We start from the raw sequence: 16,824 nt of genomic DNA on the forward strand, positions 1-16,824 counted from the left end.
ATGGAATCGGAATCATCAATTCCCATCACTAGTTACGTTTCTAGCTTTGATTGCTGGCTAGGTTGTCAGAGAGTTTGATTGATAGATTGATGGAACTTAATGCCAGTCCTGATTTCAATAGCAACGAGCTCTTCTCAGCTAGGCTGAATGACTTTCATTGTGACCATTGAGGTGTTCATTCATATTCAAATAAACTGGATGGATGTGTTTCTGAGACCCACAAAATTATCTTCAGTGGGCTAATGGATTGTGGGGGAGGGGGGTGCTGTGCAAGATCAACTGTCCAGTTGAACAAAACAGAGGGGTGAGGCGTGGGCGTGGCTTATCAGTTAGCGAGAGGCCCGCCCTCTCTGACGGGCGGGTGATAACTCACTCTGCCATCTGAACAGACCTTAATCACCCTGGAGATCCTAGGTTCTCACACACTAGAGAGCTGGTTGACAGACTAGGGAAGTACACTACTGTAGAGGTAGACACAGGTAGGCCACAGAAAGGCACAGTGTGCTTCAGATGTGTGTGAGCCATGTGACGTTCCTGAGGTGGACCAGGCCTGTGAGCTAGCAGGGAGAGAGACAGGCACGGTGAAGAGCACAGGCCTGTGAGCTAGCAGGGAGAGAGACAGGCACGGTGAAGAGCACAGGCCTGTGAGCTAGCAGGGAGAGAGACAGGCACGGTGAAGAGCACAGGCCTGTGAGCTAGCAGGGAGAGAGACAGGCACGGTGAAGAGCACAGGCCTGTGAGCTAGCAGGGAGAGAGACAGGCACGGTGAAGAGCATGCTTAAACACTAGCATGTGGAGGTAAACATGTGGCCACAATTACCAGCACTGGTATTATGGAGGATTGTCTTTCCCCATGCTCCACTGCAGTCTACTTATTACACACACACACAAACATGCACACACACACACACACACACGCGTACACACACACGCACGCACACACATACACACACACGCGTACACACACACGCACGCACACACACACACACACACATGCACACACAAACACGCGTACACACACACACACATGCGTACACACGCACGCACGCACACACACAAACACACGCGTACCACGCACGCACGCACACAGCAATCATGTGTCAGCCTCTGTCTTTTAACACACATGGGTGGATGGGGGCTCATCAATGCCTATATAACACACACACACATACGCACACACACGCACACACACTACAAGTGATCAAAACACAGGCCTGCCGCGCCGTTTAGTTTAGTACAGAAATAGAGAGAATAGAGAGAGAATAGAGAGAGAAAGATAGAGAGAGAGAGAGAGATAGAGAGAGAGATAGAGAGTTCAGTGAGTCAGAACAAACATCCGCGGTTCAGCTTTCCTAAACCCAACAGGGAGAGAGACACTGACAGGAACATCCTGGCCTGTCAGACCGCTGATCTCACTCAGAGCTGCTGGGGGGGTGGGGGGCAGAAAGTGGGCGTGTAGGACGGGGACAGCTGTCGGCCCCCAGCGTACCTCTCCCAGACTGTCGGCTGGACAGGAGCCGCAGCTGGTTATGGTATCAGAGGAGAGAGAGGGACGGAGGAGGCGGGGGGAGAGACAGAGAGACAGCGGGATTCCGGCTGGAGAGATTCTGAGAACCGGCTGTGAAGTCCAGACAGACGCGTTATTACAGAGACAGAGTATCAGCGTAGCTTGATGCACTTTCCCACACCGGTCCAAAAATACATACTAACTATACGCATGCATGCGCGCGCTCCACACACGAACACGCACATGCACACACACACCTCAAGACAGACAAAACACATTCCAGCTCCGTATGCAGTTCTGGCTGAACCATATCGGTGCCCCCACTCATTCCTCAGTGTAGGCCCCTGAGTCTGCCTCCCCTAGACTGTCTCCTCTAGACTGTCTCCCCTAGACTATCTCACCTAGACTGTCTCCCCTAGACTGTCTCCTCTAGACTGTCTCCCCTAGACTGTCTCCTCTAGACTGTCTCCTCTAGACTGTCTCCCCTAGACTGTCTCCTCTAGACTGTCTCCCCTAGACTGTCTCCCCTAGACTGTCTCCCCTAGACTGTCTCCCCTAGACTATCTCCTCTAGACTGTCTCCTCTAGACTGTCTCCCCTAGACTGTCTCCCCTAGACTGTCTCCCCTAGACTGTTTTCTCTAGGCAAGGCAAGTTTATTTGTATAGCACATTTCAGCAACAAGGCAATTCAAAGTGTTTTACATGAGACATTAAAAGCATCAAGACAAAGTGCAACACATAAAAGGTCTAGACTGTCTCCCCTAGCTCCTAGTATGTCTCCCCTAGTCTGTCTCCCCTAGCTCCTAGCCTGTCTCCCCTAGCTCCTAGTCTGTCTCCCCTAGCCTGTCTCCCCTAGCTCCTAGCCTGTCTCCCCTAGCTCCTAGTCTGTCTCCCCTAGCCTGTCTCCCCTAGCTCCTAGTCTGTTTCCCCTAGCCTGCCTCCCCTAGCTTTACTGAGAATGAACTCCTTGTGAATTCCGCATTCCTGAAGAGGTAGTTAACATTCTTCAGTGCTTATTGAATCAGCAGAGTACAGAGAACACCAGAGTACACCAGAGTACACCAGAGTACAGCTGGCTTACGACAGAGCTGCTTATGAACATGGGGGAGTTTGTTCAAGTGTGTGTGTGTGTGTGTGTGTGTGTGTGTGTGTGTGTGTGTGTGTGTGTGTGTGTGTGCGTGCGTGTGTGTGTGTGTGTGTGACTGTGCGTGTGTATGTGTCTGTGTGTGTACTGTATGTATGTGTGACTGTGCGTCCCAGTGAGTGTACAGAGCACTCCTTAAAACACATTATACAACGGTATAGATCCGGTCCATTGTCTCTATTGGTCAGTTTGCATTCCAGCCGTGGCGATAACCACTATGGCCCCATGCTAAAATGGAATGTTCGCACATCTTTTAATATCAATCCACCTCTTATGAGTAGCCTATATTGCTTAGCAACTATTTATTTTAATCTATTCTCTTATTTCCAACCGAGAATAACTTTAGCTAGCCTACTTTAATAACAACTTAATAGCAACAGCCTACTTTAATAACAAAATGAGTGATTTTAATATTACATTTGATCTTCTCGGTGGAAGTTCTTTGGAAGAGTGGGATGCGATCAATTTCCCTGGCCGGAGAGCTCTCTCCAGCTAGCAACATCCTGGGAACCCCTGTCCCGGCTAGGCGGCTGTGGGCAGATGTTATGGGCAGCTATTTTAATAACTGCACCTTATCTGGCAGTGTTCAGATCAATGTTTACAAAGATGAGCTGTAGCATTGTCGTTGCCTGGCAACGTTCCCTTTTTCAGCGGAAGTATCCGCAAATGATTAACAAATAGTTCCATTAAAAATAAATGTATTTAAAGTTCGTATTGTCTTTCTATTTGAAATATTGACGGATAAATGTGGCAACCGTTGTATAAAAGCATCATGGAACTTGAAGCCGTGGGATGGCACGGATATCGCCACGGCTAGCGGGGTGTAACGCTCCGCTGCACGTCGTACCTATTACCACTCCCGCTAGCCGTGGCGAGAGAATCCCACCGAATCCCACCACCTTCACGAGCCTTCACCCTCACTGCAGCCAGGTCACGTCCCTTTTCCAGAAAGCTATGAAAGCGCATGATGACCGGATGTGTCGGAGCACCTTCCGCTGGCGTTCTCGTCAGCACCATCTGCAGCTCTGATTCAGCTAGATCCACTCCAAGAGCCTCGGAGAAAAACTGCCTCACACGTTCCCTCAGCTTGACATTATTTTCAGATTTTTCTTTCAGGCCAGAATCTCGTACATTGAGGTGCCTCTCTCTGTTTGCCATGTCCAACACTGATTCTCAAAGTTCTGAGCATTCTTTAGCACTTATCTGAGCCATCTGCACCAAGCGCTTGTTCTCATCTTCCAGATCAGGAATTCGAGTCTCAGCCTCGTCAAGTCGTTGGAAAATGGCTGCCACGTCAGTTTTTCCCGAGTGGTCTTGAAACTGGTCAAATCAGATTGCAGGGTCGATAAGGTGTCTCTAAACCGAGCCCTCCTTAGTGCCTCCTGCAATTCGGCAAACCCAGGTGGCACCATAGCTACAGATTGTGGCTCCTTTTCAGTTGGCTTAGCTGACGCCCCACTCGCCATGTTAGCATGGCTAACACCTTGCTTAGCAGATCTCGTTTTTGCGATCGTATTCGGGGTTGTCATGCTGACATTTGGCTAAACATTTGGCTAAATTCATATGAATTCACTCACGGTATACTAGTAACATACTAGTATATAGTAACACTAGTATATACTGTAGTAACACCTGCATACTAGTAAAACTTTTTTAATATTAGTGTGATGGTTCGGTGGGGGACCCAGGCGCAACAGGAAAGGAGGAGGCAAGGAACGGTAAAGCCCGGAGGGGCGATTTAATAAGGTAACACAAAGGGGGAGCCACAAAAAGGATGCCACAAAAATATAATAGGAGAGAAATAATAGGAGCCACCAAACTGCCACTAAATAATAAAAATGTTCTTGGCTCAAGGGAGCCGGAGGGATCCGGAGGTGGAGCAGGGTGAGGGCTCTGCTAGCTGGTACAACTCAGCAGAGGGGGTCCGGGATACTGGAGAGACGAGGAGGATAGGCAGGGTGAGTGATGGTAATCACGAGCAGGGAACGAGGAAAGCACTACAAAATACAGGTAAGCAAAATCGTAGGCTAGGCTATACTTTACCACGTAAGGTTATGGTAAGATCTGGCGATGACTGGAGAGTAGACCAGGTTCTTGTAGGGGTTGAAGGTGATTGCAGAACGAGGGACAGGTGTGGTGATGGTGAATGGGAAACCGGTGAGTAGAGCCGCGCCCGCGTCATCGTCGGAGACGAGCGCGCCGTTCTTGTTGCTGCGCACGGGCCGATGTGCTGGGCATGTCGGGATCCGACTCTTCGTCACCGGAGTGGGAGGAGACTGCCGAGTCCGCGGAGCTGGCCGGAGACGGGGAACGCCCGGTAGTGAGGGGAAACTCCGGAGAGCCAGAGCGTCGCATGCCTGGGCCGATGCGACGTGCGGTAGAGCGCGTAGGACGCCCCGAGCGCGCAGCGAGCCCAGAGGGGAGAGAGGGAGGCGGTTGTGGAGGCGAGGGCATGCGAGCCGTAACAATTAGTCAATTAAAGCACAAGCATAAATAAAGTCTGGGGTCGAGCAGAGCAACGCTGTTAGACGGCCATCTTGTTCAGTGGTCCCACATGACTCTCCACACAGAGCCACCTTAGTGATAATAGGGGGAGCCTTCCCACCCCTATATCCCACAATATTTCTGTGCTCTCCGTCTAACCTCTGTCGTACCCCTACCATTCCTTGCTGTGAGACCAGCAGTGGCTGGGACAGTAACTGGAGAATGACACTATGACAGAAGGAATCACTCAGAACAGGCTTGTAGCCTTGGTTCACACACCCAGCTACCTTGTCTTTCTACAGAATTATGTTAATTTTTAACCCCCCACCCCACCAGTCTCTCTACATTACCCTCTCAAACTCAACACCACCCTCTCAAACTCAACATCTGCTCAGTCTCTCCACATCACCCTCCCAAACTCAACATATCTATTGTTTTTTTTTTGTTTTACCACACACTGCTTTTGTTCCAGTAATGTGAAACACTGGCGGACAGAAAAGCAGAGAGAGAGAGAGAGAGACAGAGAGAAGCATGCAGAGTTGAAAGTCTGGTTTTAAAAACAGACCCAAGTCGAAATCCTATCAAAGGGATCCAGTTTGAGGGAAGCCCTGGTGGAGAAGAATATCAGTGCCAGAAGCAAGGAGTTAACTTAGAACAGAGAGGAGCCTGGTTTCTCCTGGTCGCTGTCCCATCTGCCTCACACACACACACACGCACACGCACACACACTCGCGCACACACAGACGCACACACAAACATATGCGCACATACTGTACACACACACACACACACAGTGGGTCTCTGAAGAATTAACAGCCCAAGAAGTACACTCATATGAGAAAGAGAGACATATTGACAGACTGATGATTTCTTAGGAATGCATTACACACACACACACACACACACACACACACACACACACACACACACACACACAATTAACCCATGCACAATACCCAACATACAAATAGATGTATGTACAGTAAGTCCTTCAGGAATATGAAATGTATCCTGAATAGGAGTGTTTTTTCTGCGAACAGCCTAGTGAACTAAGGTTCATCTATTGGACAGAGCGTTGACTGGGAGCAGAGGCAGGTTTCCAGGAGCTCCCGGGATGCTGTCATACACCGTAGAGCTCCAGGCCCATCCAGATGGTTAGCAAATCAGTGTTCCCCAAAACAACTGAAAAATGGAAAGTATTTTTGCTCTCCCATGGGCTCAGAAAGGCAAACCATCCCTTAATGTTGACAAGATAGAAGGCCCCAGGGAGGCTGTGTTTTTAGAAACAGAAGGACTATGAAATAAAATGTCACAGCGGAGCAAAACCCAGAGATACCATGCCCTGATACAAGAGCTGGACCAACCTCACACTTACAGTATATCACAATGACACACACACTGTATAAAACAAAACATTGTGGACACACATTACACACTCAACCTGCTTCACAGGTTGAAGCAGGTCAGGGTCAAGCAATCGGCCACGCCTATCTGGCAAGCCACAAACAGAATCAGAGCTGTTCCCTGATTTGCCACTGGTGTTTGTGTACAGTGGGGAGCTTCTAGCACTTATCAGTGTTGCAGCATTTCAACCTCACAGTATTTCCCAGGGAAATCCCGTGGGAAATCTCGTGGGATTTCAGCCGGGGGTTATTTCATTTCAGAGATACAACGCAAATTGTTAGGGCTGTTGGACTGATTGGGGTATCAATACAAATTGAGATTGTTTCAGAAATATAAAAAAAAGGTTTGTGGATTGATACCCATGATGGAGTGGAAACAGAATGTCACCATTACGCGTGGGAGCGCACTTTATTAGGCTGTATTCAATAATCTTCGGTCCAAATGTTCCAATATATAGCCTAGTCCTTAATCAGTTCGTTTTACGTCCTTTATCCATTCCCTCACTTTATAGCTCCCATATTATGACGAGACTTGAATTTGACAAGATGTATTGAATGGGTTTATATCAATAATCCTGATGCATAAGTGTGTTTTTACGAATATGTCAACTGTGTTGGTCCGTGTAACGTTTATCAGTTTAATTTTATCAATGACGTGACTAAATAGAACCAATTACACCCTCGGTGAGCTTCTTGTCTTTGAAATCGAGGGTTTAACATGTTTTTAAATGATTTTTCAAGATGCCCATCCACATCGATTGTATGACCAAAACGGTGGTAGAGCAATTATCAACTTTCTCGAAAATGCTAGTTTTGTCAACGTTTTGATCTGAATCATTGTATATCATAAGTAACCTTAAAACAGGGCTAAACATGCATTTTCCCTTTACTATTCCTTTAAGCTTGATAAACAGACATGGCAATGAGGGTTTCAAACTTCTGCTGCTTTTGCAGCTTCTGTGAAACATTCGCAAAAGGAAGCGAAAGTGAGGCCAAAGGCAAAAGTGCCTACTTGGCAATAATACGTATTTACTGAAGGGCTCCCTACTGTAGTAAACCCGTTCTGCCCTGACGGAAAATATTCCTGTGAAAAGACCATGGTGGAGAATATACCTCTGGCCCTTTGTCACACTAGTCCAATACGTTTCGATGTGGGTAAGAATGTGTTGCACATTTATGGTGAAGTACTGCAGACAGAGCTCAGTGGCCTTGTGGTTAAGTGTCTGCACTGAGATTGGGAGGTTGGGGGTTCGATCCCCGGCCGAGTCATACCATAGACTATCAAAAATTGCACCCAATGCCTCGCTGCTTGGCACTCAGCATCAAGGGTTGGATTGGTGGTAAGTCCCTGTGACATACTAGCGTCATGTCCAGGGGGTGTACTTGTACATCAAGCTGCCTCACGCTAAGGAATCAGGAGATAGGCCATCGGTTCTCAAGGCTACTAACTTACTGAAGAAAGAGCAAGCGTTTATCTTTAGTGATGCAGATGAGAGAAGTAGAGATTAGAGGAGTGTGGATGACACAAATCTCTCTGGACTGGAGGGTAGATTACCTCAAACATCAGTCTGAACACTGAGGGCCAAGTTTCCACTGACAGCCACCAGACCCCCAGAGTGCCCAGACCCCCAGAGTGCCCAGACCCCCAGAATACCCAGACCCCCAGAGTACCCAGACCCCCAGAGTACCCAGACCCCCAGAATACCCAGACCCCCAGAATACCCAGACCCCCAGAATACCCAGACCCCCAGAATACCCAGACCCCCAGAGTACCCAGACCCCCAGAATACCCAGACCCCCAGAGCGGCCGCAGTCTGGACCTCCACTCTCTCTCGTGTTATTATATAACAGGGGCACAGTGAACCTGTAGTCCCCCACCTGTGAGGCAGGTCGTCAGCAGTTGCTGAATGTGTAAGTGGAGTGGGCTTTTGGAGTTTAGGTTTATTTGGTGGAAAAGTGTTTGAGAGATGTGTTTATGACATGAAGATTCATATTACCCATGTTATACATTCCTATTGACTTTTCAAGTCACTTTGTAGATAACATTATTTTCTTCATGAATTACATGTTTTAAGTGTTTCATTTTGCCATTAGGCTCTCACTCTTGGGAGCAGCCCCCACTACCAACACCACAAACACGTACAGTATGCAAACATACATCCAGACACACATCCACTCCTATTCTCCACCTCACGGGGGGGGGGGGGTTTCAGGTCTTTGAGCCCCATGGTAGAGCCCTGGTCTCTGGGTATCTGTTCCCTGGGCCCCATGGTAGAGCCCTGGTCTCTGGGTATCTGTTCCCTGGGCCCCATGGTAGAGCCCTGGTCTCTGGGTATCTGTTCCCTGGGCCCCATGGTAGAGCCCTGGTCTCTGGCTTCCAGGGCAGAGCTGGGAAGTTCCGACTGAGGGGCAGTGTGAGGTGGCCTTTCATCACCATCGTTAGCTTTGGCAGAGGGACAACAACGGGCAGGCCGGGGAGGCGTGGCTGGGGGCCAGAGTACAAAAACACTATTAACTGTTTCTCCCCCCACCCCCCCATCCCCTCAATGTCAAAATAAACAGATGGGGAATATTTCTCATTTTAGCCCTGCCAGTACAGGGCGGTGGAGAGAGAGAGAAGGTCTGGTGGAGAGAGAGACCAGGGGGAGAGAGAGGGGAAGTCTGGTGGAGAGAGAGAGAAGGTCTGGGAGGGAGAGTGATAGAGAGAGAGGAGAGGAGAGAGAGAGAGAGAGAGAGAGAGAGAGAGAGAGAGAGAGAGAGAGAGAGAGAGAGAGAGAGAGAGGAGGTCTGGGAGAGAGAGAGGGGAGGTCTGGGAGAGAGAGAGGTCTGGGAAAGAGACGGGGAGGTCTGGAGAAAGAGAGAGAGAAAGAGAGAGAGAAAGAGAGAGAGAGACCAAGGAGAGAGACAGGAGGTCTGGGAGAGAGAGAGAGAGAATAGGTCTGAGAGAGAGAGAGAGAGAGAGAGAGAGAGAGAAGGTTTGACGAGGGCTCTGACAGACCAGCTGCCACCAAGACTGAGGCTGAACCAGGTTTCCTACCAGAGAGTTCACTCACACACACACACACACACACACACACACACACACACACACACACACACACACACACACACACACACACACACACACACACACACACACACACACACACACACACACACACACACACACACACACACACACAAACTGAGCCATAAAGATTAAAATCCCCCAACCCCATAGAAGTGTTATTTCCACTGCTCTGGAAATCGCTTCTCCCCACACGAAATGAAAGGCTGGGAGGGCAGAGTGAACACGGAGGAAAAACCCTCTTCTTTGTAGCTGGTAGACTCCGGTAAATAGATGTAGCGGTAACTATGGCAACGTAGCTCAGCTCTCTCCCGGTTACCTTGGCAGGAGCAGGGGGGGGGGAGGGGAGGGGGGCAGAAACAGGGCCAGACTGTGGGCAGATCCAGCCACTCACGGTGGGACAGAGAGGTACCAGTGAGTGCTCCAACAAAAATCGGCCCGCCCCGCGTCAGTCTGGGAAAAACACCGGCATGCACAAACACCCCGAGGCCAGCCTGGCAGGACAACACAAGGACCTGACCGTGGGGCCCGGTTCACATCTCAGCCTGGCCCGGGCGGCTCGGCTCCGGACGCCAGCGGGTCATAAAGGACCCTGACTGGGTTTCAGGACATTTTCACAGGTGTGCTGGAACTATCAGCCTCCATAGCGGGATGGGACCATCTGCTCTCCTAGTTAGCATGACCTGTGCACCATGTACCGCCAACTACCCGAATGCAGCTATTCATGTACCAATTACCTCTACATTTTCAAGCCAACAGTTGGTAGTTATTTGAATAAAGCAACCAATTAAAGAAGAGTGCATGTATGAGACTAACAGAGTTGTCTCCCGTACACACTCCTCTTACCCGGGCACCAAAGACCGTCTCACCCCCTGCATACCAGTTAACCTCTGTTCTGTTCAGTTCACTCTATAATGTTGTGGTACCTACCCTGCTGGCTTATTATACAGCACATGTGTACGTTTGCACACACAGACACCGTGTTGTGTCTGTAATGATAAGAGCGCATGGTTGTCTTACTATTACTATCTGTAGGCCTGTTTGTTTGAGTTCACACACAGAGAAAGTAGAACGACTCAGCTAAGAGGATACAAATCTAAATGAGGCCGTTATCAGCGCCAGCCATGGAGGAAAACAAACGCAACACATGATGCCAAGAGGAGAAACACACACACAGACATATTAATAACCCTCTCCAAGGATATTATGCCAGGGACCCTGGACAGTGAGGTGGTGCTGCTATTGTCCAGTGTGGTATGAGCAAGGCCTCCTCTGCTGGCCTAGACATTGTCAGAATCAGGAAATTATATTTTTTTTATAATTTCATATATATATTTTCATTAACGCTATAAGTAGAGACACGGTAGGTGAAAACATCGTTTTTCAACGCCTTGGTCAAATTTGAGATTTTGTGCTAGTTTGCTTCCATAACATGTCTTCTTTCATACTAGTGGAAATAAAACATAAAAAATACGCATTTAGATGTTTATTTTACTTCATTTAGTCTGTTTGCGTCTGTAGATTCTTCCTAAAATCACCAAAAGTTAGCCTTTTTTCGGAACGTCTCCCAGCGTTTCTTTCGTCTGGATCCGGTCATCCGGGTATCATTTGAAAGATCTGGCTCTCGTGCACAATGTTATCGCAACCAAACTTGATAGTTTCATTTGTATCAGCAACCAATCGTGGAAATACAAAGGCGGGTTTGATGCTAACCGTGAAATCTCATTGGCTGTTGTTGATTTCTGAGAACGTGATTGGTTCAGCGCGTCATGTGACACGTTTCCACTTCCTTATATCTAATCCAAATAATGCCGTCTGTAAAGCGTTCTAAACGTAATAAGCAACAACGACAACATGAGAAACTAAATGGAAAGGTTTACATTTATGAGATATAAAGTGCCTATTCGCGCAAGTTGTCATAAGCCGGTGCTAGCATGTCCAGTCAGCAGCAGGGAGATGAGGCTAGCGTTAGCATGTCCAGTGAGCAGCAGAGAGATGCGGCGCGTTTGAATGAGCTGATAACGGTTGATTTGTCCTAATTGTGCAGGGACTGGTATTAAAATTAACATAGATCCTCAGAATAGTGGGTTCTGTAGTACTTTGCTCTTAGAGTGCAGTCTTTGTGAGAAATGGCTATCGCAAAAGTGTCTACACATCGACTTGGCTTCATGATACAACTAGGAATGATGTTGCATTTGATGTCAATGTGAGGATGGTCCTCTTAGCGCACGAGTTAGGGTTGGGGTATGCAGCTCTCCAAAAGATTAGTAAAGTGTTGGATCCCAGGGCTTCATCTGAAAACGTATCAGAAACATGACAAGAGGGTGACAGGTAGGCTATTGAAACGTGTTCCCTCTCTTTCTCTCTCTCTCTCTCTCTCTCTCTAGCCAATATCAGAAGCCTATACATATGCACAGTAGTCTCCCTCTCTCTACCTGTGGCATTTCTACATGCATCCATAAACTGACCAAATAAACTGTTTTAATTTCAGTTGCTGAAATAGAGAGAGGTCTGGAGTCCTTTCACAGAAGCAGAGAGCAGATTAGGCAGGCATATGCAGATGTGGACCCAGAGGTAGGTAAGCTGACTGCCAATAAATGCAAAATGTTAAAAGATTATTACAGTTATTGAGAATTATTACAATAATTCTCAATAACCAGCGTTCAGTGGACAACATGAAGGCGGCAATATGGGGTAGTCCGCTTCACTGATGACAACCCCATGCACACCAGGAACATATTGTGGTTTTAGGACAGTTTTGGGGACTGCAGCTGAGTGGGTTCTACAGACCAGCTGCTTAGAACAGTTTTGTGAACTCCAGCTGAGTGGGTTCTACAAACTAGCTGCCTAGAACAGTTTTGTGGATAGCTAGTGTGGTGCCATCTGAGGAGTGACTCTGTAGACCTATGACGGCGTAGCTTGATGTCTCCTATGGTGTTGATTTTGACGATGGTTATATCACTTGTTTGTTTGGCAATCTATATTTAGCTTCTATTGGTGTTTACCCTGCATTGTTTACCACATCTTGTCCTGTGTATTTATGAATCAGCTTACTCTTCATGTTCATTCATTCATTCATTCATGTTTTCTCCATGTAAAACGCTTAAAAAAACACAAAAAGTTAGATAATCTGTTTTTTCATGCATGTCCTCGTCAAATGTGTCTATCTTTGTCCATGATCTGTTTAACAAAATAATACAAGCTTTCTAAAAGGGAATGTTCTCTTCCCTACTAACATTGTCTCGTCTCTAGTCTCGTCTTACTAACACCCCACTCGTGGGCTGTACCTTGACGTGGTGAGCGGGCTTCCAACTAAACAGGTCTTGCTTCTCTATACAAAATGTCTACTCCTGGACTAATTTGAATCCACAACATGCTGGGTTATTCAGTTTTCAGTTTCTATGTGTTTTCAGATGTTGTGTAATGTTGTTACTAATGATGTGATTGGATATTGTGTTTGTAAATATTGGTTTACAATGCAAATGTATGGTTTTTTACAATACAAATTTTCAAAGCCCGTTTTCTCAAAATGAGTTATTTCTCATCTTAGGGACATCAAAACCACCACTTGAGTAGCACCTACATACACCTAACTTTCCAGTTTTGTTCCAATCCATATTCTGAAGGGTTTGGCCAAGGGGGATTTTTTAAATTTAATTCATAGCCTGATTTATATAACAGTTTATCCCTAAAACATGGCGAAAATTGGTCTTTTTATGACTGTTGACAGTATTTTCTGATTTCTGAAGTGAAGAAAAGATATATCAAAAATCCCCCTGGCCAAAGTTTTGAATAGGGATATGTGAACAAAATGAAACAAGAATTTTGAATCTGGCTTGAACCAATTTAAAAAATGGATGTCCCGAAATTATGCAAATTATTGCATATTTAGCGCATATAATGCCTAATTTGCATATTAATCCATAAGATTTCAGAAAACTTGTAATACAAAAAAGATGCTCCTTAATGTACCTAACAAACTGGGGGAGTTTGATGGTGATACCTATTAAGGCTTTTTTTTTAAAGTCTCTTAAAAAAAAAAAATAACAACATACTTTCATTGCTACTCTCTCCCTTACTCTGATAATTAGGAGTAGTGAACATGCTTCTTAGACAAATATCTTAATCTTATTGCAAGTTAGAAACGAGGTTGGAGAGATAAGAGGTGCAAGATAACTTATAGCCTAAATAAATAGAAAATAAATTTTCATAATTTCTCCAATACCGTTAAAGGAGAAGGCTCTTTTTCGACAACCTGGACCTTATCTACTTATTTAAGACGTGTGACTCACCAAGATAACTTTGGTGTAATTCGGAGGCCTGTAGAAGAAATTTAAAATCCAGCATGAGCCAAGTATATCCATGTAATGGCGGTGGACAGGGCACTGAGAATGCAGCTTCTAAAATATTTATTTTCTGTCGCGAAATGGTTGTTTTCATCAATCTATTTTTATGAATCGCTAGTTGTGCTTCCATAGAACGAGGGCTTGTAGTGGTTTTCACATGCCTCTGTAATATGATCTTTAGAAACGTCTTTAGAAACTAAATAAAGCTTCCCCACTTTCTCCGGCACGCATGCTCACAGCGCGCAGACTGGCTATCCTCCATCTGTAGGCTACACTCGCGGCTCACATTCTCTACGCTACGATCGGCTGCCATCATATTCCAAGTCATCTTCTATATCCTCAAAATCTGATAAATATTCAGCCTTATTGCACACAATATTCCAGGCACCAACAAGCCGATTGTAGCGTAGAGAATGTTTCGCGGCAGAAAATAAATATTTTAGAAGCTGCATTCTCGGTGCCCCGTCTGCCGCCATTACATGGATATACTTGGCTCACGCTGGATTTTAAATTTCTTCAACAGGCCTCCGAATTACACCAAAGTTATCTCGGTGAGTCAAACATCTTATAATATGCCTTTGTCGAGGTTGTCGAAAAAGAGACTTCTCCTTTAACATTGGAGTTTATCAAAACTACGGTCTTTAATAATTTAGCCCTGGAGCCCGTTTAATACCGGGTCTGGGTACCAATCCATACTGTTTGTGCTAAATCACTTTATTCCACCCGATAAAGGTTACAGTCACTGTGAATATGGGGTGGTTACGTCAAATGACAATAGCCTAATAGCGCTAGCCCACTCATGGTGAGTTATTCCAAGAGTTTTTTTTTGCGGGAGGATAGCCTTGAAGACCTAGGTGCAACCATACATGGCCTGTCACCGAGTACATGCAATATGTAAATCAAGAGAGAGAGACATTAAGCAAAGGCACTCACTCCCTCGGCTGTGAATGAAACTACTGCTACACAGGTAGAGCAGTGGTGGCTGCTCACTGATTCTACTCCATGTTAGGTCTGTGTACTGTATATCCCCTGAGTGGTGTGTGTGGTTGTTCTACCTCGTACCCTGACTGGTGTGTGTGGTTGTTCTACCTCGTACCCTGAGTGGTGTGTGTGGTGGTTCTACCTCGTACCCTGACTGGTGTGTGTGGTGGTTCTACCTCGTACCCTGACTGGTGTGTGTGGTGGTTCTACCTCGTACCCTGACTGATGTGTGTAATGGTTGTACCTCGTACCCTGACTGGTGTGTGTGGTGGTTCTGTGGTGTGTGTGTGGTCGCTGTATCACGTCTCCCGAGTGGTTTGTGTGGTGGTTCTACCTCGTCTCCTCAGTGGTGTGTGGTGGTTCTGTACCTTGTACCCTGCGTGAATCCGGTTCTTCATGAGTGGCGTGGTGGAACACAGCTCGATGGCCTCTGGCTCGTGGAAGATCACCGTGGGTAACGGCTCCTTCCTCAGCGTCAGCACGTTCAGCTTGGTCTTCAGCATCGTCTGGAAGTGCTGCAGGAGAGGAGGAGGAGGACAGAGCGGTCAGGCAGGGGGAGCAGACCAGAGAACAGAGCGGGCAGGCAGGGGGAGTAGACCAGAGAACAGAGCGGTCAGGCAGGGGGAGCAGACCAGAGAACAGAGCGGGCAGGCAGGGGGAGCAGACCAGAGAACAGAGCGGTCAGGCAGGGGGAGCAGACCAGAGAACAGAGCGGGCAGGCAAGGGGAGCAGACCAGAGAACAGAGCGGTCAGGCAGGGGGAGCAGACCAGAGAACTGAGCGGGCAGGCAGGGGGAGCAGACCAGAGAAAAGAGCGGGCAGGCAGGGGGAGCAGACCGGCCGGCACACAGCAGGAACACACATACAGACAGAAGGAATCTAGAGGCTTAAGCACATGGTCCGACGTGATGTTTAAGAGCACACGGGTCACGATATAGTCTACCACAACACATCGACCACCAAATGTACAGTAGATGTCTATGTAGACTGCATGACTAATTCATCAACATTAGGTCAATCCAGAGCCTACATTTCATCCACGACCAATCACAGCTGCGATTCCTGGATCATTTCATCCACGACCAATCACAGCTGCGATTCCTGGATCATTTCATCCACGACCAATCACAGCTGCGATTCCTGGATCATTTCATCCACAACCAATCACAGCTGTGATTCCTGGATCGTTTCCTGCTGCGCATGTTATTACTGAAGGTGACGCTGGCCGCGGGCGCACACGCTCTTCTGCGTGTGCTACACCTGCCGCTGAGCAGAGGGCGGCTCGTCCATTCGCCGGGAGTAGAGGTATCACACACTACATCTGAGACTTGGTGGAACATTATTTCTGGAGTAGAAGCGCTACACGGTACATCTAAAAAAACGCAATGGAACAGTATTTCTGGGCGAGCGGCGTGCCACTGTATCAAAGCTGGCCCGGACCAAGGGTGAGCCCCAAATACCACAGACGGTTCTGTTCTGCTGAGGTTGTGGGAGTCGTGATTTCATTAGGCCGGCTATGGTTTTGGTGTCTTGGCCATCTCAAGGAAACCCAGAAATTCCGCAGGCCTTGCCTCGCTCGAAGTGAACATGTGGTTCTGCTCGCCCTTACGAAACCTCGGCCTCGGATTCCAGTCGGAGCCGCGGCGGGCGGCCAGGCTCTCATCTCCTGTTATGACGGGGGCTTCACACGCAGGGAGTAGCCCCCCCCCGCCCCCCCCCCCCCCCCCTGCCCCCATCTGCTCCGCACATGGCAGCGGCCAGGCCATCAGGCTAACGGCGACGAGGCACACCGTATCCACCGGTTCCTCCCCCGTTAAAAACCTCCAGAGCTACCGTCCACCCCGGCTACGCCGCCGCCACCTCCTCCCCCCGGCTCTCCATCGCCCACGCCCC

General features: G+C 47.7%; 1 protein-coding gene across 1 annotated transcript in view; it reads right to left on the bottom strand.

Moving 5' to 3' along the window:
• pid1 (phosphotyrosine interaction domain containing 1) overlaps positions 1-16,824 on the bottom strand; it is a 44,578-nt gene that overhangs the window by 10,949 nt on the left and 16,805 nt on the right. Inside the window, exon 2 of the mRNA XM_084444668.1 lies at positions 15,301-15,447. Coding sequence (XP_084300794.1) covers positions 15,301-15,447 — 147 coding nt within the window. The remainder of the gene's footprint in view (positions 1-15,300; positions 15,448-16,824) is intronic.

Source organism: Borostomias antarcticus (assembly GCF_949987555.1).
Source record: "Borostomias antarcticus genome assembly, chromosome: 1".
In the NCBI taxonomy this organism is placed as follows: Eukaryota; Metazoa; Chordata; class Actinopteri; order Stomiiformes; family Stomiidae; genus Borostomias; species Borostomias antarcticus.